At 38.6% G+C, this 25,502-nt stretch overlaps 1 protein-coding gene across 1 annotated transcript; it reads left to right on the top strand.

The window, feature by feature from the left end:
• Positions 1–890: 890 nt before the first annotated feature.
• Positions 891–4,295, top strand: LOC115684181 (uncharacterized). The gene is made up of 3 exons (XM_030608884.2): positions 891–1,009; positions 1,641–2,419; positions 3,777–4,295. The coding sequence occupies exon 2, from the start codon at positions 1,737–1,739 to the stop codon at positions 2,310–2,312; it is 576 nt and encodes a 191-aa protein (XP_030464744.2). The 5' UTR covers positions 891–1,009; positions 1,641–1,736; the 3' UTR covers positions 2,313–2,419; positions 3,777–4,295.
• Positions 4,296–25,502: the final 21,207 nt, after the last annotated feature.

The following is a 25,502-nucleotide window of genomic DNA, read 5'->3' as shown; positions in this document are numbered from 1 at the left end:
TAAATGGAGATGGAAGTGGAATAGTTGGGTGAGGAAGAAGATTATGCAAATCTAGGCTTCAACTCTGTGATCCGTGAGTTACTTGTGTTGGTGACGAACGTTTTGGTGTATGCTGGTGACGGACATAATTACAAGGAAATAATCGATCACCTCGTGGTTGAATTTGAACAAAGGGAATAAATTACAAGGCTCACGCATACATCCCAACTTATGTCGTGCACCTAACAAAGCAGATTGTAATGGCAAATTGTGGTGTTTATTGAGAAAAACAACGAGAAACAATCCAATTATATAACGAGATAAAACAATCCAATTATATAACGAGATAAAATGCAGTAGAGAAATTCTATCGGAAATTCGTTATAACTAAAGATCTCGTCACACTCTGTTCAAACTTCAAATTTAATGAACAAAGAAACCGAGTGCAGAAAACAGAGTTATGATATGCAAAGAAAAATTTAATAATTGAGCCTCACATTCTCTCAAAAAAAAATTAAACTCAAACCGCGATCTCAAAATTTCAAGTCTGAATCCAAAAGAATGCACAGAGAAAGAAGGAACTAGACTCAATTTCTCTGCATCGTTCACTGCATCAAAAACTTGTCTCTATTATTGACATAAGAGGGATTGTTTTAGGAAGAGAGAGAACAAAAAGAAATAAATGAGAAGAAGGAAAGTGGTATAGCGAGAAAAGAGAATGAATAAAAGCAATGGAATTATGTTTAAGAAAAAAGTGGGACCCACAAATGTTAACATTGTCAAAACATTTTAACAATGAGTATTTTAGCCATAATAGAAATGAAAAAAGTACCACCCTTTATATAGTTGCGAAAAAAAGAATATAATAGTTTTATTATTCTAATAATCTAATATTCTCTCTCTCTCTCTTCAAACCTCAGCATTCCTCCCGTCACTCCTCTCTCTTCTCCCGCTCGCCCAGCGCCGTGGCACTCTCCCGCCGGAGCAACCCTCGCCGCCGTCGCCGGACCTCTCTCAGTCGCTGACTTCCGTGAGCGTGCCTTCTCCTTTCCTTATCTGCCTGAGCTTGCGTCGTGCTCTGTCTTGCAATGTGTAATTCTGTACAAGAGCGTCTGTTATCTATAGAAGTCGCTCAAGAACGGCTGAAGCTGGATTGTGGCCTAATTCTGATAGAATATGAATGGGTTTGTCTTAGATGTCTCCGGGTGTCTCTTTTTTCTTGAATCTTGAATATCTGATTAGTTTGTGCTGGCCTGCGTCAAGCTGGTTTCTTGTTATTGATTCCAAGGTGCTTTGAGCTCAAACAATTTTCCTTTAGGAGTTTCCTCTGCTTGTTGTAGGAGATGTTTGACGGGCACGTAACAATGTGCAACAATGTCTTTCTTTTTTTGATCAATCTGATTGAATTGTTTTTCCTAATTCATAACTTATTTGTGCTTGCCAGTCGTAATCGATGGGTTTGCGTATCATTCTGTTATACCATTGAAATTTTTCAGGCTCTTTGCAGATACCTGCTTGAATTTTGTTTTTTTTTTTTCTGTGATCAATATGCTTGAAAAATTTTCCTATTATAAACCTATTTGTGCTTGCCGGTCGTAATTGATGCGAATGCATACTATTCTGTTAAAGGGAACCATTGAAATTCTTCAGGCTCTCTGCAGGCATTTCCTTCAGAAAACAGTATAATTGCCCAAGTAATTGTTGCTTTTCTCTAGTATCTCTAGTGCAGAACGAGCACTATTGAGAGTTACGTAGAAATGAGGCAAGAAGAAGTGGATCGATGCCAGATCCAAGAGTGGTACCCTAGATTCAAGTTGGCCTCTATCAAAACTCATATTCATCTGCTTCCGGAGTCCTTTGTCCAGTACCTTCTTGGTGACTCCGGGCAATTTATTCTACCCACTTCCGTCACAGGTGAAGATGCCCTTACCAACAGGGTTCATAATCCTGTGGATGAAGATGACCTTGCGGTTCCAGAAGGATCTGGAGATGAATCCGAGGAATTTCCACCTCCTTCTTTTCCTGAACTCGAGTTGGAGATCAAAGAATCAATCGAATCGCTGGGGGGTGCCATTTTTCCTAAGCTAAACTGGAGCTCGCCAAAAGATGCTGCTTGGATTAGCAGCAGCGGGAACCTTTGGTGCACGTCTCTCAGTGAGATTGCCCTCCTGCTACGTGCAGCCGATTCATCAACCCACGATCTCTGTCACGCATATGATTCTTGCAGTGACAAGACCTCATCGAGGCCGCAGAGCTTTTTCCTTGCTCTACGGAAGTGGCGACCAGCACTTACCAGCACTTTGACCGGAGATGGAATTCCGTTGCTTCGTTAGGAATAAGCTCCTGGTTGGGATCTGTCAACGTGAGGTTACCACGTTTTACCCGGTCCTCATTGAGAAGAAGGACCATCTTAAGGTTTTGATCGAGGATTTCTTTGAAAGTGAAGTATTTTCGAACTTTGAATTGGATAATTACACGTTTGATGTTTATGTAACAAATGATGGGAGGGTTAAGGTACTGGATTTCAACCCTTGGGGGGCGTTTACGCTGCCGCTCCTCTTTTCATGGGATGAACTAAGTGAAGGGGATGATGAAGGCATGGATTTTAGAATTGTAGAGAGTCGGTGTGTGGTTCAATCCGGTTTGAAAACGGCGGTGCCGTATGATTACTTGGATACGAGTCCGGGGAGCGGTTGGGACCAATTCCTGAGAAATGCCGACGAAGAGCTGAGGAGACAAACTGAGGAGTCTCCGGAAGCCGGTGCTTAGTTATTGAATTTCGGTCAGTTTGAATGCACACACAATTTTTTATTGCTCTTTCTTAGGCGTGTTTTCTGTCGTGGCTTGATTTTTGAAGTTGTTCCTTTTTGTGTTCTTATTGTGATCCTGGAATTTCTTCTCTATTGCTTTCTTTTGGTATTAGAAACAGTCAACAACTAGCTAAAGTTTATTATCCATGTTGATATACTGCTGGAGTTTTTCAGTCAGATTGGGAATATCTCATAGGCGGTGAACATGATCTCTGCTGCTCATGGCTTAATCCTCCAACACCTATAATCACCCTTAATAATTTTTGTTCAAAATCTTCTTTAGGAAGACCTACTGCGAGGAAGCAGAGGTAATTACTCTGATCACACCATTAACCCGCCAAAGCTGATGGCTGGAAGAAACTGTCAGTTCCAGAGAGTGGATTTAAACCTCTCATTCCATCACCGCTGGTGAAACTGACCCACTCAAGATAGAATTCTTTTCCAAGCTCAAAATTAATTGAAAGATTGATGAGGGAGAGGAGAAATCTTGGAAAGTTTTTTTTTTTTTTTTTGGTAAAGGAAATCCTGGAAAGTTCAATGTACTTGAAAATGAAATAACTGATATATACTTCACCAGAACAATGAACATTGTCATCTGCAGAGAAGGAGCTTGCTAATCAGGGGGAACTCATCGTCAAATGTATTACTATTAAAAGGACATTGAAGGCTTGTGTATAACCATTTATTATTCGAAAAAACTATGGAGAAAAGGAGGCAGTGGCATGGTCCTCAACTCTACAAGCAGCCCTTATATGCAGTTATATTTTTCTGTTATTTGTCGGTGATTGTGAAATTGCTGATATGTTTACGGACTGTCCAAAGGAAGTTATGATATATTGAATCACTATCCAGATTATCTTTGTGAAACACGATCATTTCTCCTGATTTCTTGTTAGTTTCTCCTATTTTATTTGGTCTTTTGATCTCAATATATACTCTTATTACCAACAACTCATTGTGTGGTTGATTGGCCAATTATTCTTTCAGGAAGGCCATTAAGGAGTCATCTGCTGGGTTGAGCATTAGTGCTCAAACATTGAGTGCTTACATTTAAGAGGTTCCCGCTATGGCAATCGGAGAATATGGAGATGCGGTATTGGGGCATTTTTCAGTTCTATGGTGGTACTTGGGGCCATGTTAACATTCATTGCTTTAGCTTGGTATGACATTCAATGACATAGGTTAAGGATTATGATGCTGCGCTAGTCTTGGAACTGGATTCTATGGAAAAATTTGCGCTTCAGTGTCTGGCCTTCCGTCAGGTATCAGATAATGCAGATATATACACATCCCTGTTACATTGAATGTTCTGCTAATTTTCCCCTCTGGTAGTACTAGACCTGAGCATATGATTATCATGGTAAAGGCATACATTGGTTACCCATGTGGAACTACGGCATTGCTGCAGCAAGAAATGCTCCCCTGCAATGGTTATTTTTTCCAACAAGGTCACTTGTAAGTACATACCCATTTAGATGCTGATAAAAAGAATTTCTTCTTTCTGCATGTCTAGAGAAAGATGCCCTACTGTACAAGCTTGGTTTGGTGAGACTTTGAGGTTCTTAACCACATGATCTAGCAGTTTTATCAAGGGGATTTCATTTTGGCTGCAAATCTTGCCACTGTTTGGGACTTTGAGTAAACACGTGTGTTGACATGAACCGAAAGTCTAGTCTAATCATCCCTTATTTCCAGCAGAAGCTGAAACTTCTGTAGACGACAATGGAAGAGATCAACATGAGTCCATTTTTGGTTGCAAAGATCTTGGGCTTGATAGGCCCAACATAACTTAGATTTTCACGAACCGAAGGTCTTCTCGTTGATCCTTTTCCTCCCGTTCCTTGATCAGTGCGAGGGCCCTCAGACGTTTTTTTATTTTTTCCTGTATCAGATCTGTCATGAGTAACAACACATCGAGAAGCAAGCCAATCGCATTGCTGAGATGCGTAATACTCTGGCAATGTGATTGGTCTAGGTTCGGTGAAAGGCCCGATAGAGCGAAAATCTTCTGTGGATCCCTAGCGATCTATCGCTATCATTTTATTTTAGGAGAATGTAACTTGTAATCTACATGGGAACATCAAGTGTCAAGTTGACATGACGTGATCTCATAGTGACGTGACGTGATCTCATAGGGCAAAAGAGTTTCGTAGTGGAAGAAATGAACAATTATATCAAAGAAGTTACGTTAATCCGACAGAGAAATATGATTAGGCATGGATAACGAAGTGAGTTTGATTTTCAGAGTACTATCTTTGAGATCGCCATGAGTTTCCGATAATTAAGACATACAATTGATGCTAAGTTTTTTCTTTTTTCTTCTAATTATTGTGAAAAGATAGCAGAATAGAAGACACTTTCCTTATTATATAGAGCAAATTACTTCCATTACCCACAAAAGGTATGGAATAAAGGAGTGCATTTCCTCATTGGGCCAAAAGCTTCGATTGACCTTTTCTTTCACTTGAATAATCTTGGCCACATTTGACTTGGACGACAATAGACATACTTGAAAATTTTCAGAATACGGACACCATAAATGTTATAATTTTTGTACGGCGCCCACTTGAGCGATGTAACTTTTTTTTTCGACATTTCAGTACCATGACTTCTAAAAATCATCACTTAAGTGCCATAACTGTCAATTGATCGTTTGAGTGCCATAAATTTTTTTTATTGCATTGGAAATTTGATATGACATATCACTTGTTAACGTTTTTAAGAATTTATCAAGTGACAGGAAAAAAAATTATAGCACTCAAGTGAATCCGTACATAAGTTATGACACTTAAGTGATCGAAAAAAAAGTTGTAGCACTCAAGAAAGCGTCATACAAAAATTATGACATTTATGGTGTTCTTTTCTCGAAAATCTTCTTATGCCGACGATGTACGAACTCATCCACAAATGGGCCCACAAGATCTAACAAGAATCGCAAAACAAATCTCAATGTCAAAGTAAAAAATAACTCCTTCGCGAAGATACACAGATCTTGTGAGGTGGCCACCTCCACACCACAAACCAAAAAAGTCTCGTAGAATGTTTTTGGGATAAGTGCATTTAAAGTTCTAAAACTTATCATGAAAGTGTAATTGAGTCCTAAAACTTTCAAAAAGTGCAAATAAGTCCTAAAACTTGTCACAAAAGTGCACTTGAGTCCTAAAACTTTCAAAAAATGCAAACAAGTCCTAAAACTTATCACGAAAGTGTAAACAAGTCCTAAAACTTGTCAAATTAGTTCAATCAAGTCCTTCCATTGATTGTACTTTTTGAAAGTTTTAGGACTTGTTTGCATTTTTGTAACAAGTTTTAGGACTTGTTTGCACTTTCATGACAAGTTTTAGGACTTATTTGCACTTTTTGAAAGTTTTAGGACTCAAATGCACTTTCCTAACAAGTTTTAGGACTTGTTTGCACTTTTTGAAAGTTTTAGGACTCAATTACACTTTCGTGACAAGTTTTAGGACTTCTAGTGCACTTATCCCAATGTTTTTTAAGAAAACATGGGCTTCAATTTTCGTTTGGCCTTCTTAACTCTTGGGCCCATACAACTTTTTTCAATCATATCACTTGGAAGTCTAGATGCCCTCCACAGGACAAGAGGATGATAGATAGATCTAGAAAAGTAGCAATATCTTATAATCATTCTGCTCGTTGGTGGGTTACTAGTCATGAACATATCCCGCATGTAAACTTATCTAAATATAAATAGATGTGTAGTCCATATTCATGACCTGCCAATCGGATTATCGATTGTAGGACGTTTTCTCCGACCAAGGATGGAGGAGCACATAGCTCATATCCCACGTATCGAACCCAACAACGGGAAGAGAGGTCGGAAGATACTTACTTACTCCAATAAGGGATGGAGGAAGACACGGCTCTATAAAAATTTAGAATGTATTTCTTTTGCCATCATAAATAGCTTTTTTTTCCTTGCAAAAAAATAAAAAGAGAGTTTAAAAAATTATGCAAAAAAATTGACACTGCTTAAAATTTCTAGCAAACCCCCGTACTTAACTCCCAATTTACTTTAATTCCTAGTCATTGCACTTCAATTTTCTTGTAATTTATTTTCCTTCAAACTCTTACTCTCAAGACCTGGCACGCCTTAATTACTCATACACTCGCTCGATCCATTTTCAAAAAAACTTATTTGGTGGAAGTTTGATTATTTTGTAGGCGAGCTAGAACCAGAAAATAAGCTTTTGTTTATTTTTCTCGATCGCATGTTTGTCAGATTTCCCTTAGGTCCAACAACCTTATAAACTTTTGACGTGGTGTAATGTGCAGCATATTTGCATCCTTTTATTATTTATTCTTCTTAAAAAGCACTCTCGAAGCTTTAAAATTTATAGAACTTCCAACGTCAATACATGTAAAAAGGAGCCTAAAAGTTCGGGAATATTGGATTTGTAGAAAGTCCAAAAGTTCAATCCCGAATTAGTATTCTAAGGTGTCACTTAGTGAAAAAATATGCAATATCCTCAAAGTTATGGCACAAAATACTATATTTTTATGATTACTATAGATAAAAATGCACCATCTTGAAAAGTTCAAGGCCTTAAATATAAGGGTTAATACCACGAAAAATATCAAACTGGTACATCTATGATGGTACTCATGTGACAAATTTACCATTCATTAGTTTTCGTTTAATTTTACCGTCAAATTACTGAGTTGGATGACACGTGGCAGTTGACGGGTGTATCAATTTTGGGTTTTACCCTCCGTTTATACTAATTTGTGATTTTTTGTGGTATTAATCTAATTAATGGAAACTAATTGAGGGTAAATATGTCACAAGTATACAAATTTGGGATTTTTAGTGATCAAAAAAATTAATTTTGGGTAAATTTGTCACATTTATACCAATTGGAGTCTTTTGTGATCAAAAAAATCAGTTTTTGGTAAATTTGTCATATGTGTATCGGTGTAGGGTTTTTTGTGGTATTAACCCTAAATATAATTACATTTGCAATTTTACCTACATCCCTTGACTTTTTCTTCCATTTACTCCTTTCACTTTGCAAAGAATCAGTTCCGCAATGTGATTTAATAATACTTGGGCACTAATAAAGTATGCACACTAAAATAATTCAAGATATGCCCACAATTAAATAATTAATTAAATAATCAGTTGAATGCTTACTTAATTCACTGTTTGAATAGAAAGTAACAATAGCCAACTGACAATTTTACTGATCACAATGATAAAAAGTCTTCCAATTCCGCAGAGAGGCATAATCAGACTTCGATCGATGTCATCACACTCAAAGGTGACCCCAATTGAAGAAAACAACAGGACAAAATTTAATTTTTTTTTATATATTTTCAATAATCAGAAAAAGGGACAAAATCGAACAATTCGAGATTTTATAAAATGTCAAGCAGACAAAATCATATTTTTAGGGTTCCAAGGCTGACGAACTTGGACTCGACACACTCGGATTTCCCCACCATTTTTTTTTATTTTTTTATTTTTTTTCCTATTTTTGGGTGGATCTTAGTACAGTCCTATTCAGGAAATATTATAATGGGGTGATGTCATGGTTTTCAAATCAAACTGTTTTTTAAAGTTTTTTTTTCCAATTGGGTGTTTGATTTGTGACGCTTTTCTGGGAAATGACAGATTTTGTCCGTTTGTCTGCCGATCAAAGCAGCGAGAATATTGGCGGGTGTTTTCACTTGTCAATTTCGTGCTTGCTCATAGTCCCGCCTTTCGCGATAATTAATTTTTCGCTTGCTTTGCATTATTTAATTCAGCATGCATTTTGCACTTGTGGAAGTCATGTGTATAGATCAGAGGGAAAGCAAGATCTTGCTGCATTAATTTCTACATTTGCCTGCTCGTGTACCATGTGTTTTGTATATCCAAATGATACATATAAGAGCCACCATCGTTATTAATTTCTTAGTAGACAGCAAATCGATATATTCAATTACACTTTAAAATAGGATTTTCTTTTATTGTTACTCATGTCATGGTATATTGTATTATATGACCATGTCGAGCTATTCATGTTGATATTATGAATGCACGATAGATGGACAAATACAATTCGCTTCAAGTATTAACAAGAATTATTTGCCATAATGATGATTAATTGAATTGGAATAACAATTTTTTTTGTCAAAGTAACATTTCATTCACTTTCTCAAAATTACAAGATAGAAACAACGTATTTCAACTACAAAAATCCCAAGCAAATTCAAAACAAAACAAGTTCCATATAGCAAATTAACAAAGTGAATCATTAAAACAAGGTTATGTATCACATACTTAAAGAGTAGATCTGTGACTTCTTCAAATCAAAATCGGCGGCCGAATGTCGAATTCGTCTTCAATAATGAACACACATCTATAACTCCATCTATCGCTATGGCTTTGTCTTTCTGCGGTGCGCGTCTAGGTTCGACATCCTTAACACCATCACCGTTCAAAGCAACAAGGTTAAACGAGTATAGATTTGGCACTTTTGATAGCAAAACCTTCACGAAACTCATCAAATCTTCATTTGAAATTGGACTTGTATACCTACAAAACCAGAAGGAAGCGAAAACCTGAAATCATACGCAAAAAATCTCCAACCTAGGCTATATTGGGATAGGAACCTTCTTGAAATAGGAGAGAGAAGCTTCCATATCTAAACTAGATCATAAGAGAAAAGCTCATCAAAACGGAAGGAAAACAAGAAAAAGAAAACGGAAAACCTAAATAACAGTTTTCTCGTTTAAGTTTTATGTCATGTTCTCTGAAACGGTCATTTCCCCGATTCATGCTTCGTTAGATTATAATGTGATAAATTGTTATCTTTAATGATCTGCAAAATCATAAGGTCTGGTCAACAGGTCGGTTGATACCCTGCTTTTCCTTTGTCGACTTAGGGTGGTTTTCTTGTAGTGTATGACCTAAATCAAAATTAGCCAAATCCCACCCACCAATTTGCCACATCTATCAGTATCTATGTAAAAATCCTTAAAGTGCCATTGTGACTTCATCCTATGGCAATTGACCACTAGATCTCTTGGGTGCGCAAAACAAGAAACTATGAAAGGTTGACTAAATCTCGAGGGCAATAGATTCCCCCCCCCCCCAAGTGTTCATACTTAAATGAAATCAATGAATTGTCACACAAAAACAAATCTCAGTCACGAATAAAACAATAATTAATAAAAAAATACCAAGTGCAAAATAATCAAGATACAAAAAGAGACAGAATCCAACATCTTCGAACCTAAAAATAAAATCAAGCAGACATAGAAGCAGCATTTCTAGGATTGGGTCAGTCGTGTTTCTATTTTAATATACGAATGGATGGATTCCTACCATATCTTTTTTTTGTTCAAATTTTTGGGGGAATCATAGTACAGTTATAATTAGGGTTTCGTGGTGAGTTGATGTCATGGGTTTTAGAAACGCTTCGCTATTTTATTAATTAATAATGTCTATTTTATTTTATTTTGCTAAAGACATTGTTTAATGTTTGATTTTTTCTTTCTTGTTTTGTGGGACATGACGTAAATTTGTCGGTTTGTCTACCCTTCAAAACAGCGGGAATATTGGTGGGTCTTCTCCCACTTTTCATTTTTAAAAATTTTTGTCCACAATAATTATTATTGCTGTTTTAAATAAAGTTCTCCTCCGAAACTTGCATCGGTCACTTCATGGGATTCTTACATTTCACTATTTCAGTAATTATAATTATTCTAATCGTGCTTGTGAATAAGCCCGAAAGCAAGATCTTGCTGGGTCGATTTCTAAACTTGTTCCACCCCGTGATAATATACATTAGCTTGAGCAACATGCAGTCCCACAGTAGAGGAGATTCTGATGAGACATCAATGGTGTCAACTTCAAGACACGATCTATGAAACGTTGCAATATTGCAGTCTTTGTCTAACATGGGCATGTTTTTTATTTTACTTTATGCTATCTCTTTCTCCTAAGTCCTATTAATTTTGTTGGAACTAACAATACAACTTATAGGGGGTGAATAGATTGTTTGAGAACTATGAAAAATATTTGCGGAATATAACAAATTCAATTTTAAACATTGGCCGAAACTGTTCGTAGAAATCAGGTGCGTGCTGTTGTTTGACAAATTATGATAATAAAGATAGAGTAATGCTAATAATGAAGATATAGAAGATTTGCAAGCAGATATATATTGGTTCGGCTTTATCCTCAAGCATATATCCACTCTCCAGACTAACAACCATAATACGGGTTGTATTGCACTAGTAATCTGCTCAACAAGTTATAAATGGCAAGTGTCGATCCTTTACAAATGATAGATCACACTATCAAAACTTAACTACTACACTTACTCTTATACACTTGATCTTTCACATGATTACTATACAGCAAGATTATTACAGTGAAGATCTTTCAAGAGAATGAAATAATATCAACAAGGAAAGCAGCTCAGAGCAAATATTCGGATTCTACATTGTGCTCTCTCTAACATTTTGGCTTAGAAAGTTTTCTCTTAAATAGGCATCTTCAATCTTCCCATTAGAGATGTCTTAGAAGATTAACTAGCCGTTAGAGATCCGTTGGTGCTGCTGTCTAAAGATGGAGCTGCCCATACAGCCCTTTATCCTGACCAATTGCAGGCTACCCGGAAATAGGTCCTGCAGCTACTATCCCGATGCTAACTGCTCTGACATTTCTGACAGATGCCTGCTCCTATTCCCCGATAGACTTCCTGATCTTCCCATTGCACATATCCATAATCCCGAACATCCTCATAAGTTCGTTATTCAAATATCACCAATGACATGTTGTTTCAACATTGATACAAACATCATCAATCAGCTGATCTTTAGGTTCATTGGTGCCGTTTATAGAAAAACGTACCAGGACATCTTGCGATCTTCTCTCAATGGATCACACCATGGATATCACATAGTCCTTAAATATCATTATAGTCTCCCACCTCATCTATATAAGGCAGCTGCTCTCACCCGATATTGATATTAATCTTTTTGGTCCGCCAAGCGTATTGGCAATTTCGACTTTACTAAGCTGTTCATCTTCATGGTCCTTCCAAGTTTTACCAAACATCCTTGTTCTAGGCTTGTTCACCATTGTTGAAGAAAACTCCTAAGGAATTTTGAAGCTGACAAAACTTTCTATGTTTATCTTGTGAATCTGATATGCATTCCATTCCAAGTTAATATATTTTGGAAGTTCAGAAGGAAATATTAGACTTTACAAGTTCTCAGAACTAAAACTTCAGGATCTAATTTTGAAGGACTTATTTGTTACTGAAGACCTATGCTGACTTTGAACAAAAAGCAAGAACCAGAAATTCTTCAGACTCAGAATTTTTCGGAACGAAACATTTCAGCTAGCGATCTGGTATGGATTTCACAGAAGGAAAGTTTTGATTGTCTCAATCTAAGGTTATAATTGATTGACAACCCAACATTATGACAAGTATGCATTACAACGGATAAAGCTTTACTTATGGAAACCAAGATTCTGATTGTATGGGCGACCAGAATCAGCGGGATTCAGATTTTGTCAGCAAACGGCTACTCAATCCATTTTATACAAATCTGTCCAAGATGAAGATTGGAAGATGATCCTTTGAAGATTATCCAACGGCTAGTTTGGAAGTGGAGGAGTATAAAAGGAGATCAACGAGGAGCAGAATGAATAAGAACGAAATCGAGAATCAACAAGTCCAAAGTTTGAGCACACTCCAATCCTTTCTCTTGTTTTTCTTGAGCAAAACACTAAGATCTTGAGGAATATTTTGTAAGAGTGATTTTGTGAGATAGAGAGTCCTATCATACACAAGAGTGCTGTTACTCAGAATCTGTAATTCCTCTTGATTATATAGTGAAATTCAGCCGGTAGGCTGTCAGCGTGGGAGAGTGGACGTAGGCTTATTATAAGCCGAACCACTATAAACTTGTGTGCAGTTTTTCTATCCCTTATTTCTTGCTTTACATACTGCACACCAAGAGCACTGTCTATATAAACTGTTTTGAATCTGAATTTTATTCAAACTCTACTGTGATCAATTATTTCCGCTATAAATTGATCAAAATTGTTTAAAATCACCTATTCACCCCCCTCTAGGTGATCCTTGCTAGCTACATCAACCATCACAGGTCCATCTAACTGCTCATCCGATCTTTGTACCTCCAAGCCATTACGAACATCCCCGTTCTTCTTGGCTTGTTCACCCTCGATCAAGGTCCTTCCAGATGTTCACCATATTCTGAAGATCCTTCTAGCTTGTAGATATCTTCAATTACCCAATATCTTGTTCACCTTAGATATTAACAGAACATCTTGACAATGGCAGAGCATTCCTCATATCAGAATATTTTGGTGCTGTTTATGACAAACATCTGCATCTCGGCTTATGCATATATCACTTGGTACTACCCAACCAATACACACATTAATAGCTTTTGATTGTCTTTGTCATTGTCAAAACAACACAGGGGATTTTCCCAACAATCACCACATTAGTGATTTTCCCAACAAATTTTTTGATTTTAGCTTAGTCGCAATATAATCTATGAGTCAAGAAAGGGTCACACCGTTCTTGGATCGTGTATGTATCTAAAAAGGTATCACGTAAAAAGATCTTCATCGCGTTGAATGGGTGAGAAATAAGCTTGCAATTCGAAGTCATTTGGCAATTTCATTTATACCATTCGAATTATTTAAATCTCTAATTAAATTTCCTTCGTCGTTCTCACATATTATGTGAGGTTTTACCCTTTCTGTCTTATTGCACCTTATTAGTATCAAACCCCATGCGAACGATGAAATGTGTTGAAAGTGAATCCTATTCCAAAGTTCTGTTCCTTTTAAAAAAAGTGAGAAGATGGATTGTCAAGCACATATTTTGCAAGATCTCCTCATTTGTGATCCCGTGGGAAAGAGATGTTGCCGAGTCTAAATCTCGTCCCCTAAAAGTTCCAAGATCTTCCCTAATCTAGGTTTTTGGATTAACTAAGAAAAACAACTTTTAGATTTTCGTACAAACAGTAAAGTCATCATCAATAAGTGTTTTAGGATGTGTTTGTTTGAGCGAAGGAATTTTTTACGAATTAATTTTCAGAACTTTCATGCATTAGGTTTGCCGAAAATGATCAACCAATAGAAAGCCATTTACTGTCTAAGAATATACTTACAAACACACCTATAGATTGCATGCTTTGTTGTGGTGAAAAATTGGGTCTGGCGATTATTCTAGCCTTGTCCGATATCAACAAGCTATTTAGGATATGTTTGTTTCACGGAAAATATTTTCCGGAACATTATCCTCATTTTTCGGCGTTTGGTTTGGTTAGGAAAATGAGTCAATTGAAAATTTTTCCTAGTCAACATAATTGTTTTCATACTAAAGCTTAAATTTAAGAAAATGATTTCATTTTTAAAAGAACTGGAAAACATAATCCGAAATATGATTAGTTATTGGTGCTTGAACCCGAACTCAACGTTAGGGCACGGAAACCTTAATGTTGGTTTCCAAGTCTTGGCGTTCAGGACCAGGTCTTCGGCGTACAGGACCAGGTCTTGGGCCCTTGGCTCCCATGCTCGGGTCCATCGAGGCTGAGCCCGAACCCCCGGTGCTCGTACCCGATACTCCGACACCTGAACTCAGGTCCATCAAGGTTGTGCTTGAGTCTCCGACGCTCAAGCTTTGGTCCCGATCCTCTGACCTGGGTCCACAAAGGCCTTGTGCGGGTCCTCGACACTTAGGCTTGGATCTTCTTCTTTTTTGTTGCTACAACTCGGGTTTGGATCCTTAGTTAATGAATCGTTTGTTCTTATAAAAAATTATTTTTTAAAAATGTTAGAATTTTTAATTATTTTTAATTGAATTTTGTATTGTGTATTTTCTTTTTTTTTCCTTTCCTTTTCTTTCCTTTTTTTTTCTTTCCTTTTTTTCCTTTTCTTCCTTTTTATTTTTGCTTCTTCCATGGCTAGTTCAGACCTCGCCAGATCAGGCAAGCTCATAGCCTCCGATGACGAGGCTCAAGCTTGCCTGAGGCCGGCGAGCTTGACCCTTGTCAGATCAGGCGAGGTCGCGACCTCTAGTAGCAAACCTCGAACTCACCGGGGGCCGGTGAGGTTGGAGCTCGCCTGTGGTTGATCCCCAGCCCCATTGCCATGGCCGGCGATCGGCCGAGGAAGAAGAAAAATAAAAAATAAAAAATAATTAAAAATACGAATTTTTTTGATAATTTTTCCCATCATATTTTCCTTACCAAACGACTGAAAATACATTTCAGATATTTTTTAGGTTTTAGCCAAACACCAGAAAATGAAGTCTGAAAATGACTTCCTAAAAAATGTTTTCCAAAAATGATACATTTTAAATTACAAGCTCACTTTTGTTACATAATTTGGTGCCCCAGGGAAGGGCGGATTAAAGGGTTGTGTTCATCGGGTCGCACCGTGGTAAGTTTGTGTGCTTTCTTGTTTGCACATTTTACATGAGAGTTTACCCTTTTTGCTTGCACCATACCTTATTAACAGCGAACCGTATCCTAACGATGAAATATGTCGAACTTGAATATTATTCCAAAGTTCTCTTCCTTGTAAGAAAGTGAGAAAAATTAATTGTCAAGCAACTAATTTGCAGGATCTCCAAATTTGTGAGCCCAAGGGAAAGAGTGTTGTCCTGTCCAAAGTCCATTTCCTAAATTTACAAGATCTTCCTTATCTAACTTTTTGGATCAACCAGGAAACACCACTTGCGGATTTTCGTAAAAGCTGCAAAGTCATCGTAAATGAGTGTTTTAAATGAGTGTTTTAATAATGCAGCTTGATTGGATACTTAGAGTCCTACGCATCTTTAGGAAAGATAAACACCTAGATGAATTTGTGAATGTAGCAGTGAAAAGTTGTCTCTAGGGACGATTCTAGCCCAACTCGATATTAACAAGCTATTTTGGTTTCGTTTGTTTTGCAAAACATAATTGATTTGAAAAATATTTTTATAAAAATAATTATTTTGTCGTTTGCAAAATGAATGAGCAAAAAATGTTTTTACCGTATACGAAAATGGTTGGACATAATTTTTTGTCAATAATGAAAATTCTTTTCATTGATTAATTATTTCAAACAATATAAATGATTATTTTTTTTAAAAATATTTTTTAAATTATTTATTTTCCTTCCAATAAATGCACCCTTAAAGCGAAGCGATGCTTCAGATGCGGAATTGATGTTGTCTTGTCGCGAGAGAAGAGCCGTGTGGCTTGTTTTAGCAAGAAGCAGAGTGCATGCCTTGAAGCATTGGGAGCGCTATATTGTTATTAAGGGACTTATTTTTAAAAGGGTTAATATCACGAAAAACCCTAAACTGGTACACTTGTGACAGATTTACCCCAAACTATTTTTTTAATCACAAAAAACCCCAAACTGTTGCATCTGTTACAATTTTACCTCGAACTATTTTTTCGACCACCAAAAACCCCAAACTGGTACACATATGACAATTTTACCCCGAACTAATTTTTTAATATTATTTTTTATTTTTTCGATTTTTTTTAGTTTTTCTTATCTTATCTTTTCCCTTTCCTTTTCTTTTTTTTTTTCCTTCATCTTCAACCTTTGGCCAACGAAGTCGGCCCTGCCGGCCGCTGGTCGGGTCGTCCTCGCCGTCGCTGCCGGCGAGGGGTCGTCCTCGCCGTCGCTGGTGAGATTCAACCTTGCCGCTTCTAGGCGAGGCTGACCTCACCACGCCAGTTGCCGGCGAGGCCGAGCCTCGCCAGCGACTGCGAGCACGACCACTCGTCGTCAACTGGCGAGGTCGGCCTTGCCCACCCATGGCGACGGCGGGGCCGGCGAGGGGTTGTCCTCGGCGTCGCTGGCGAGGTTCGACCTCGCCCCTTTTGGGCATGGCTGACCTCGCCAGTTGCGGCGGGGCCAAGCCTCGTCAGCGACGGTGAGGACGACCCCTTGCCGGCAACTGGCGAGGTCGAACCTCGCCAGGGGTGGGCAAGGCCGACCTCGCCAGTTGCCGGCGAGGTTGGCCTCGCCTCGCAACGGCGAGGTCGGCCTCGCCATCGGCCGGCGGGGCCGACCTTGCCGGTCAGAGGTTGAAGATGAAGGAAAAAAAAAAGAAAAAGGAAAGGAAAAAGAAAAGATAAGAAAACTAAAAAAAATCGAAAAAATAATATTAAAAAATTAGTTCGGGATAAAATTGTCACAGATGTACCAGTTTGGGGTTTTTGGTGGTCAAAAAAATAGTTCGGGGTAAAATTGTCACAGATGTACTAGTTTGGGATTTTTTGTGATCAAAAAAATAGTTTGGGGTAAATCTGTCACAAGTGTACCAGTTTAGGGTTTTTCGTGGTATTAACCCTTTTTAAAATGGACCGAACTTAACAATAAAGAGGGCTGTGAATAAGGGTGAGCATGGTTCTAGGGTAGAACCTGGAACCTGGAACCTAAGAACCTGACCGGTGGGAATTTGTAGATTCTAGGTTTCAAGGTATGTATGGTAAGTTCTAGATTCCAAAAATTGGGGAACTTGTTTTGATCGGTAAATTTCAAGTTCTAGGTAGGTGAAACCTTAAATAAGTTTTTTATTTTTTTCTTGGTTTATATCTTCACGTGATCTTGCAGTGTTTCATGGTGTTAGATGATGAGTATATAATTTGGAAACATTAGTCTGAGCTTATATGTATGACTTGTTAATGTTTTATGTTCTTCATATATCTAAATATAATCTGTCGTTAGTGAATCGTAGCAGCAAGTGATAGTCATTAAAGGTGATGATTCACTGTAATTGTTCAATTAATACTATGCGTAGAACCTGGGTAGACCTTGGAACCTGTGATAGGGAAGGTTCTAGGTTCTAAGGTATGTAAGATAGGTTACACGTTCCAAAAAATGAGAAACATGTTCCCATGGGTAGGTTCCAGCTAGTGGAGCCTATACGGAATCTGAAATCGCTTACTCCTAATTGTGAATGGGTTGTTGCAGGACATTTAAAACTTTTTTGCGCAAAATAACATGTAGAGCATAATTTTTGTACGGCATTCACTTGAGTGCTATAACTTTTTTTTTGTTCACTTGAGTGCCATAAATTTGAAAAATCGATCACTTGAGTGCCATCGGCAATTTGCCATGTCAGAAAATCCGAAGTGGACATCAGCGCTGACGTGGACAAATTTTTAAATATTTTATTATTATTTGAATTTTTTAATTTTCTTTTCATTTTATTTTTTGCCTTTTTCAGTGCTGGCATGGGTTGCGAAGGCCTCGCCCTTGGCCAGTGTGGCCCTAAAGGCCTTGGGTGAGACTTTCGCAGCCATAGAGGGTCGTCGATGACCCTTGCTGACCTTGAAAAAAAAGAAAAACAAAAAAGGAAAAGAAAAATAAAATTAAAAATTAAAAAAATCCACGTCGGATGGAAAATTAATTAAAAAATTCGCGTAGGATGATTCGCCGAAAATGGCACTAAAATAATTGATTTTACTCCGATGCGGCATTTAAGTGAACGAAAAAAAGAAGTCATGATACTTAAGTGAGCACCATACGAAAGTTATGGTACTCCTGTTGCACTTATCCCTTTGTCAACAGATATGCAAAAAGAGTAAGGGATGGAAGTATTTGCAAAGCAACTTATAGTGTAACCTAAGAACCTAAGCAATTTATAGTGTAACCTAAGAACCTAAGCAATTTATAGTATTCACTTGGCTTACTCCTTTTTCCCAGCTTTAATAACCTAAGAACAAGGCCGGCATCTACTAGTGTAACCCTTGAAGCTTTTGACAGAGTTTACAGATGAAGTTGCCTCTACTTAGAGGGACTGTACTCCACAAGTGCACAACCTTCACTCAACGCTCAAAGCACTCTCTTACAATGATCATACTAATACTCTCTCTGAGAATACTCTTAGATTACACAAGATTTTTCTCGAAAAATAAGCACGAGAAGTTTAGACGCATGTAATAGTTCTTTAAGTTTCCTTCGCACGCCGGAGACTTCAAATAGGTCAAGGTAGCTTCCTGTCCGAAGCTTTCTCTCTCTGCTTAGCCAAAAATGGCAAACCCTACTCGGACTTTTCCAGAACAGCTCTCCGTGAATTCAAGACCCATGGCTCCAGAGCACCAATTTGAATATGAGTTCAAATTGACTTAGAGCGGAGTCTTCATTTTCAGCTACGTGGAATATCATCGACTCCGTTAATAGTGTGAACTTCCTCCACAACTTGGTCTATCCAAGCTTAACACAATCACCAAATCCCAATATGTTCACCTTATGCACGTATGTCCTTCCAAGCATATTGATATACTCAATTTATTCATGTTGTTCTCTTTCTCTTTAATTCATCCAAGCACCTGAACGATCACACGTCCCTTGCTTATCCAACAAAATCCAAAGGTCTTTCCTACTCTTAATACTTTCTACTCAATATCTTGTTCACCATTTGCAAAGTAAGGATGCTCTCCATTAGCACATACGCCATGTTGTCAACATCATATGTAGATGAACCTGGGTATGTATAGCATATTTCTTCTACAAACTGAACTGCACATATAATTTCACAGAGAATGTTTTGTCATTTTCACGTACATAGGGAGTTTTCTCAACATTCTCCTCATTTTTAATATAACAAAACATTCTATACCTTTCAATATGTAGATGTGTCCACACGTGTGGGGATTTTTGAAATTATTTTGTGCGTGTAAAGTAAAGCTTTTGCCTTTGTACCTTCGGGAAATATAGGGGGAAATTATACAATTAGTCCTAAACCTATTGTACGGATGTCAATTCAGTTCTAAACTTTCCAATTTTGCCAATTGAGTCATAAGCCTTTACACGAAAATACAATCTAGTACTTCCGACCAATTTTCCTCGGAAATCGTTGACGTGGCGGTGTGTCATGTAGATGAAGGAGGGAGAGAAAAGAAAGGACAATTGTTTTAGTTTGTTGGGAAAAAATCACCAAAAACCCCAAACTTTGCCATCTGTGACACATTTACCCCGAACTTTTTTTTGTGACACCAAAAACCCCGAACTTTGCTTTTTGTGACACATTTACCCCAATGTATTTAGTCCATGGGCATTTTCGTCTTTTTTGCTTTTTTTTTTTTTTTTTTTCCTTTCCAGCGAGGGCTGCCCATCGCCGGATCCGGCGAGGGGGGCGCTCGCCGGCATCGAGCGAGGGCGGCCCTCGCCGGCGTCGGGCGAGGTTCGCCTCGCCGGGCGAGCGAGGCGGGCCCTCGCCCGACTCAGGCGAGGTCGACCCTCGCGGCGCCGGCGAGGGTCGACCTCGCTCGAGCCGGGCGAGGCCGCCCTCGCTCGCCGGCGAGGCGACCCTCTCGCTCGCCCGGCGAGGCGACCCTCGCCCGACGCCGGCGAGGGTCGACCTCGCCAGACGGGGCGAGGGCCGCCCTCGCTCGCCCGGCGAGGCGACCTCGCCCGACGCCGGCGAGGTCGCCCGCTCCGGGCGAGCGAGGGCGGCCCTCGCCGGCTCAGCGAGGTCGACCCTCGCCCGACGCCGCGAGGGTCGACCTCGCTCGAGCCGGGCGAGGGCCGCCCTCGCTCGCCTGTGCGAGGGTGAACCTCGCCGACGCCGGCGAGGGCCGCCTCGCCGGATCCGGCGAGGGCCGCCTCGCTGACGCCGGCGAGGGCCCCCTCGCTGATCCGGCGATGGGCAGCCTCGCCGGATCTAGCGAGGCCCCCTCACGGAAAGGCAAAAAAAAAAAAGCAAAAAGACGAAAATGCCCATGGACTAAATACATTGGGGTAAATGTGTCACAAAAAGCAAAGTTCGGGATTTTTGGTGTCACAAAAAAAAGTTCGGGGTAAATGTGTCACAGATGGCAAAGTTTGGGGTTTTTGGTGGTTTTTTCCCTAGTTTGTTTATATTTGAGACAAGTGTCAAATTGTGAGTGGATCTATTCAATAAAATGATCGCCAATCAGATAGTGATGTAGCGCTCGCAAACCACTAAACATTTTCTCTTGGACCATCTTCAATTATGTCCTGCATCTCGTAATCAGTTGATTACACAAACACTTTCATCCTATATTTCTAATAAACATAATTAGTTCTAAGAATTTTTGGCGCTCTTGAAATGGATTGACTTTTACAAAATATGCTTACAATGCCAACCATTACGAATCTTTTACTCTAAATTAGAGTGTTTTAGTCATATTTGAGCACACAGGCTTTGATACCAATTGAAATAGACTAAACTTAACCAGGAGAGGAATGAATTCGTTGTTGCAAGATTTCAAAAACTTTTTCGTGCAAAACGTCGTGCAGAGGATTAAGCAATGTTTTCGACGAAATATTCAATGTAGTGCAAATATGCTCTATCAATATATATGTTAAGAGAGTGAGGGATAGAAGAGTTTGCAATCTTTTCACTCGTTAAACGATCAATTGTGCACGCATGAAATGACTAGGAAAATTATCTATAAAGTCCTAAACCTATTACACTTTTGCCAATTCAATCCTAAACATTTTCAAGTTTTGTCAATTGAGTCTATCTGGTTAATTTTGAACATAAATCGTTGACGTGGATACTAGCCGTTCTATGTGACATGACCGGCACTGACGTGGACATTGTTTAATAATATTTTAATATTTTTTCGAATTTTTTATTAATAATTTTTCCTTTTTTTCTTTTCTTTTCTTCTCTTTCGTTCTTTACTTTCTTCTTTTTTCCCTTTTCTCTTCTTTTTTTTTATTTATATTTTCCCTTCGTTGGCCATCGCTGGGCCTCGTCGATGGCTAGCGGAGGTCTCTGGTCTTAGGTGGATGAGCAGCATGATGGTCGACGAAGGGAAAAAAGAGAAAAAAGAAAAAAGTAAAGAAGGAAAACGTAGAAAACAAAAAAAAAGGGAATAATAAAAAATTTGAAAAAATTATGAAAAATTGTCAATGTCTCAATTGACAAAACATGAAATTATTTAGGACTTAATTAGCGCAATTAAAAGGTTTAGGAATAAATTGACAAAAATGCATTAAATTGAAGAGTTTTTAGATAATTTTCTCGAAATGACTTCTCTACCGTTTCTTTCTCTCTCTACAAACCTTTAAATACCAAGTTAATGGAAAGGTAGTGGGAAGAGCTTCTGTTTTTAACTTATTGTCTCGATGGTGGCCGGTCAAAAGGCTATGATATAAGCAATCAACATTACAAGATCTATGTAAGTTACGTGGACGAGAGATTCATCGTACGTATGTTTGATAAAATGAAGGTTGTCGGGAAGAATTATCGCAAGATCATGGAAAAGAGAGTGGGGCTTGCACATAATCAATTGATAAATAATGTTCGATTGCTTGTAATCCGAGTGATTGCTTAGGGTCTAACGTTGATTTCCTCTTTCCAAGCCTCCAATTATTGGCGAAACGCACATAATGCCAACTCCCCATGGTCCACAAGATCTCTTAAATTGGGATTAGAAATTTGTAATTTAGTGGGCATGGAATTGTGTAGTTAGTGCCTCATCACCTAATATAAAAAAAACCCTTCTTTAGGTTTTGAGCCTAAAGTCTAAACAATAATTTATTTTATTCCTCAGGAATCATGTCAATCAAGAAGATCACCTTGTCTGCCTCTACAGTGTTCTGATCTTCTCTTCCTTTCAAGTAAAATATTTAACAAGCGGGTCTCTTTCAGCAGATAGAAACCGTTTGGCTCGTGACAAGGAAACAAATTGATAATATTAAAAATCTAAAAATAATATCTAGGGAAAATTCCAATTAAGGACCTCAAGTAGGTCTTTTCTCAAAAGGACTCAGAGTAGACATAGTATCAAATAAGGCGCCGCAAATGTCCAATCGATCTCAATAAGGACTGAAGTACCCAATTAGTCTCAAGTAAGGGCTGGGTTACGCCGTCGGTCAAATGCTCACCGGCCGGCGAGCACGTTACTGTTCCGGCGACCAGAACAAGGGCATTTTCTTCTTTTTCTTTTTAAATTTTTTCTTTTTTTTTTCCTTTTTCTGTTTTTTTCTTTTCCGTTTCCTTTTCCTTTTCTGTTTTTGTATTCCTTCTTCCCTCCGCCGGCCATAACCAGGGCCGGCGGAGGTCGCCGGCCTCAGGTGAAGGTTGCCCTCGTCGACGTCGGGCGAGGGCCGCCCTCGTCTGGGCTGGGCGGGCAAGGGCGACCCTCGCCAGATCCAGCGAGGGCAACCCTCGCCCGCCGGCGATGGCCACCTTCGCCCTCGCCCGATGCCGGCGAGGGCGACCCTCGCCAGCCCAGGGGCGGCCCTCGCCCGACGCCGGCGAGGGCGGCCCTTGCCCGACGCTGGCGAGGGCAGCCTCCGCCTAAGGCCGACGACCTCCGCCGACCCCAGCTATGGCTGGCGGAGGGGAGAAGGAAAAAAAAACAGAAAAGGAAAAGGAAAAGAAAAAAACATAAAAAGGAAAAAAAAAAGAAAAAAATTAAAAGGAAAAAGACGAAAATGCCCTGGTTCCGGTCGCCGGAACAGTAACGTGCTCGCCGGCCAATGAGCATTTGACCGGCCGGCAAACCCAGGCCCTTACTTGAGACTAATTGAGCACTTTGGGTCCTATTTGAGACTAATTGGACACTTTAGGCCCTTATTTGACACTATGTCCACTTGGGGTTCTTTTTTGAGAAAAAGACCCTACTTGGGATCTTTCATTGAAATTTTCCCTAATATCTATGTCAAATTTATCTCATTCAAATTTTTATCTCATAAAAAGTTCAACATCGATGCCTCACGACATAATTATCCAAAATTAACTCTAGTTTCACGGAAAATTCCAAACTCGTACCCTAGACCCAAATCTTCCCAGCACGTAAGATTCTAAACCGCTATCATATGGTAGATCTAGATCGAGACTATTGATTCGGGATCTTTTGTGAGCTGAAGGATATTGGTTTGAGATACTTTGTGAGCCGAAAATCAATTTAGGGTAATTATGTCATGGGGTTTCAGTACGGAATTTTCAATGGTGTTAACCGAACGAGAATCTTGATGATAATTCTTTTCCATCGTTAATTTGGCCCAATTTTGCATGAAAGACAGTCGCTAAATCAGGGAGCGAATGATTGGCCACTTAGTGCTTTACTGTAGCTCCACCACAGTGGCTCGACGTACATTCAGAATGGATCCCATTCTGCATCAAGATTCCACGACAAACCGCTCAACGAAATAACTCTTCATTCAAAATTCAATTATTGCCTTGTAAAGTTGCCAGAAAGGTCCATGTCTATCACATGTATTTTATGTACTACGTAGTTAATTTCCTATCATCAGAAATAGTATAACATAGGCCACGTGTCGAAATGATGAGAATGATCTTCATGGAAAAACCAGTCGAGTTGAAGTCATATATATAATTAGTTTCCATTTGATCTATTTTGTGTTCAATTTATTGTGTCTATAAGTTTTTTTTTTATGAATTCTCAGATTTTGTCCGAATTGGTCTGATGAAGTTCCATTATACTTAGGAGTTGCTCATATTGATCGTCTTGTAGCATTCAGAAACTTTTTTCATGAAAAACATTGGCAATTAAGGCAAGAAAAAAAACCATTTAGCAGCCTCTTCTCTTGAATTGTCAAAGAATTTGAACCGGGCGTGCATTATCTCTACCAACTAATAAAAGGAGAAAAATGTGTTTGGTCTCACCTTTAGAAATTAAATTTCTCAAAAGTAACTATCAGTGTATAAATGTTTAAAAATTAAAATTAGGATAGAAAGGTAATATCAAACTATTTTTATTATTTCCGTGCCCACCAAAATCTACCAAAAAATCTTTAACTTAGGTGGATGGAAATTACATATATATAAGACCCACCAAAACCTCATAGACAAGCGATGGCGAACAGAGGGTTACACACGGGAAATCAATTGGGGCGGAATCTGGCTATGATATCATATTAGAAAGTTTAACTCAAAAGTTTAAGCTAATAGGTGAATAGAGATCATGCGAATATAAAACCTAAACAAACGATGTAAGATTCTTTAACCTAAACAATCAATTGTTCAGCTATGGATCCAATCTAAGGTAAATCTTAGATTTATATTTTGATTTTGTTTATTTGATTATTTGCAACAAACAAATATTAATGGCGTGTTTGTTTGAGTGAAAGAGTTTTCCGCATATTAGTTTTTCGGACTTTCACACGTTTGGTTTGCTAAAGTGATTAGTCAACTAAAAACCAATTATGATCAAATAAAAAATTCATACTTAAGATTAGGAAAATAAATTCCCTAATAAGAAAATGAGAAAACATTTTCTGAAGCTTCTTACCAAACACTCTCCTTCACTTTCTTCATTTTTTCATCTTCTTAAGGTGCACTCTTATTCGCTCTTCTTCCCCTTCTTCAAGGTTCACTCTTCTCATCAACACTTGACATCTTTGTTGAAGGTTCAGCTCTTCTTCATCGACACTCAATGACTTTGTTCTAGGTTCTCTCTCCCTGCCAATTTGAAAATAATCTCTGAAAATTCGATGAATCCTTTACATTGCGAATGTGTTGTTGATTCTTCCGTGCTATGATCATTTGGTTCTCGTTTCAGTTCATTTTCTATGCTCAACAGAAGAGAAAATGGATATTTACACAGAGGTGGAAATGAAAAAACTCACAATCTTTTGATCAAGCATTAGACTTTGCATGTTAGTTCTTGATATTATGAACGATGAACTCGTTGTTCTTTGATTACTTGTTATAGTAGTTATACAAGCAGTTGTCGCACAATTTATCCTAATGTTTCATGTCAAGA

The sequence above is a fragment of the Syzygium oleosum genome, unplaced genomic scaffold (genome assembly GCF_021117445.2).
Source record: "Syzygium oleosum isolate NSW1041296 unplaced genomic scaffold, Sole_v2.1 Sole_v2.24, whole genome shotgun sequence".
In the NCBI taxonomy this organism is placed as follows: Eukaryota; Viridiplantae; Streptophyta; class Magnoliopsida; order Myrtales; family Myrtaceae; genus Syzygium; species Syzygium oleosum.
The sequence above is the reverse complement of the archived record's forward strand: the minus strand, read 5'-3'. Positions and strand labels throughout refer to the sequence as shown.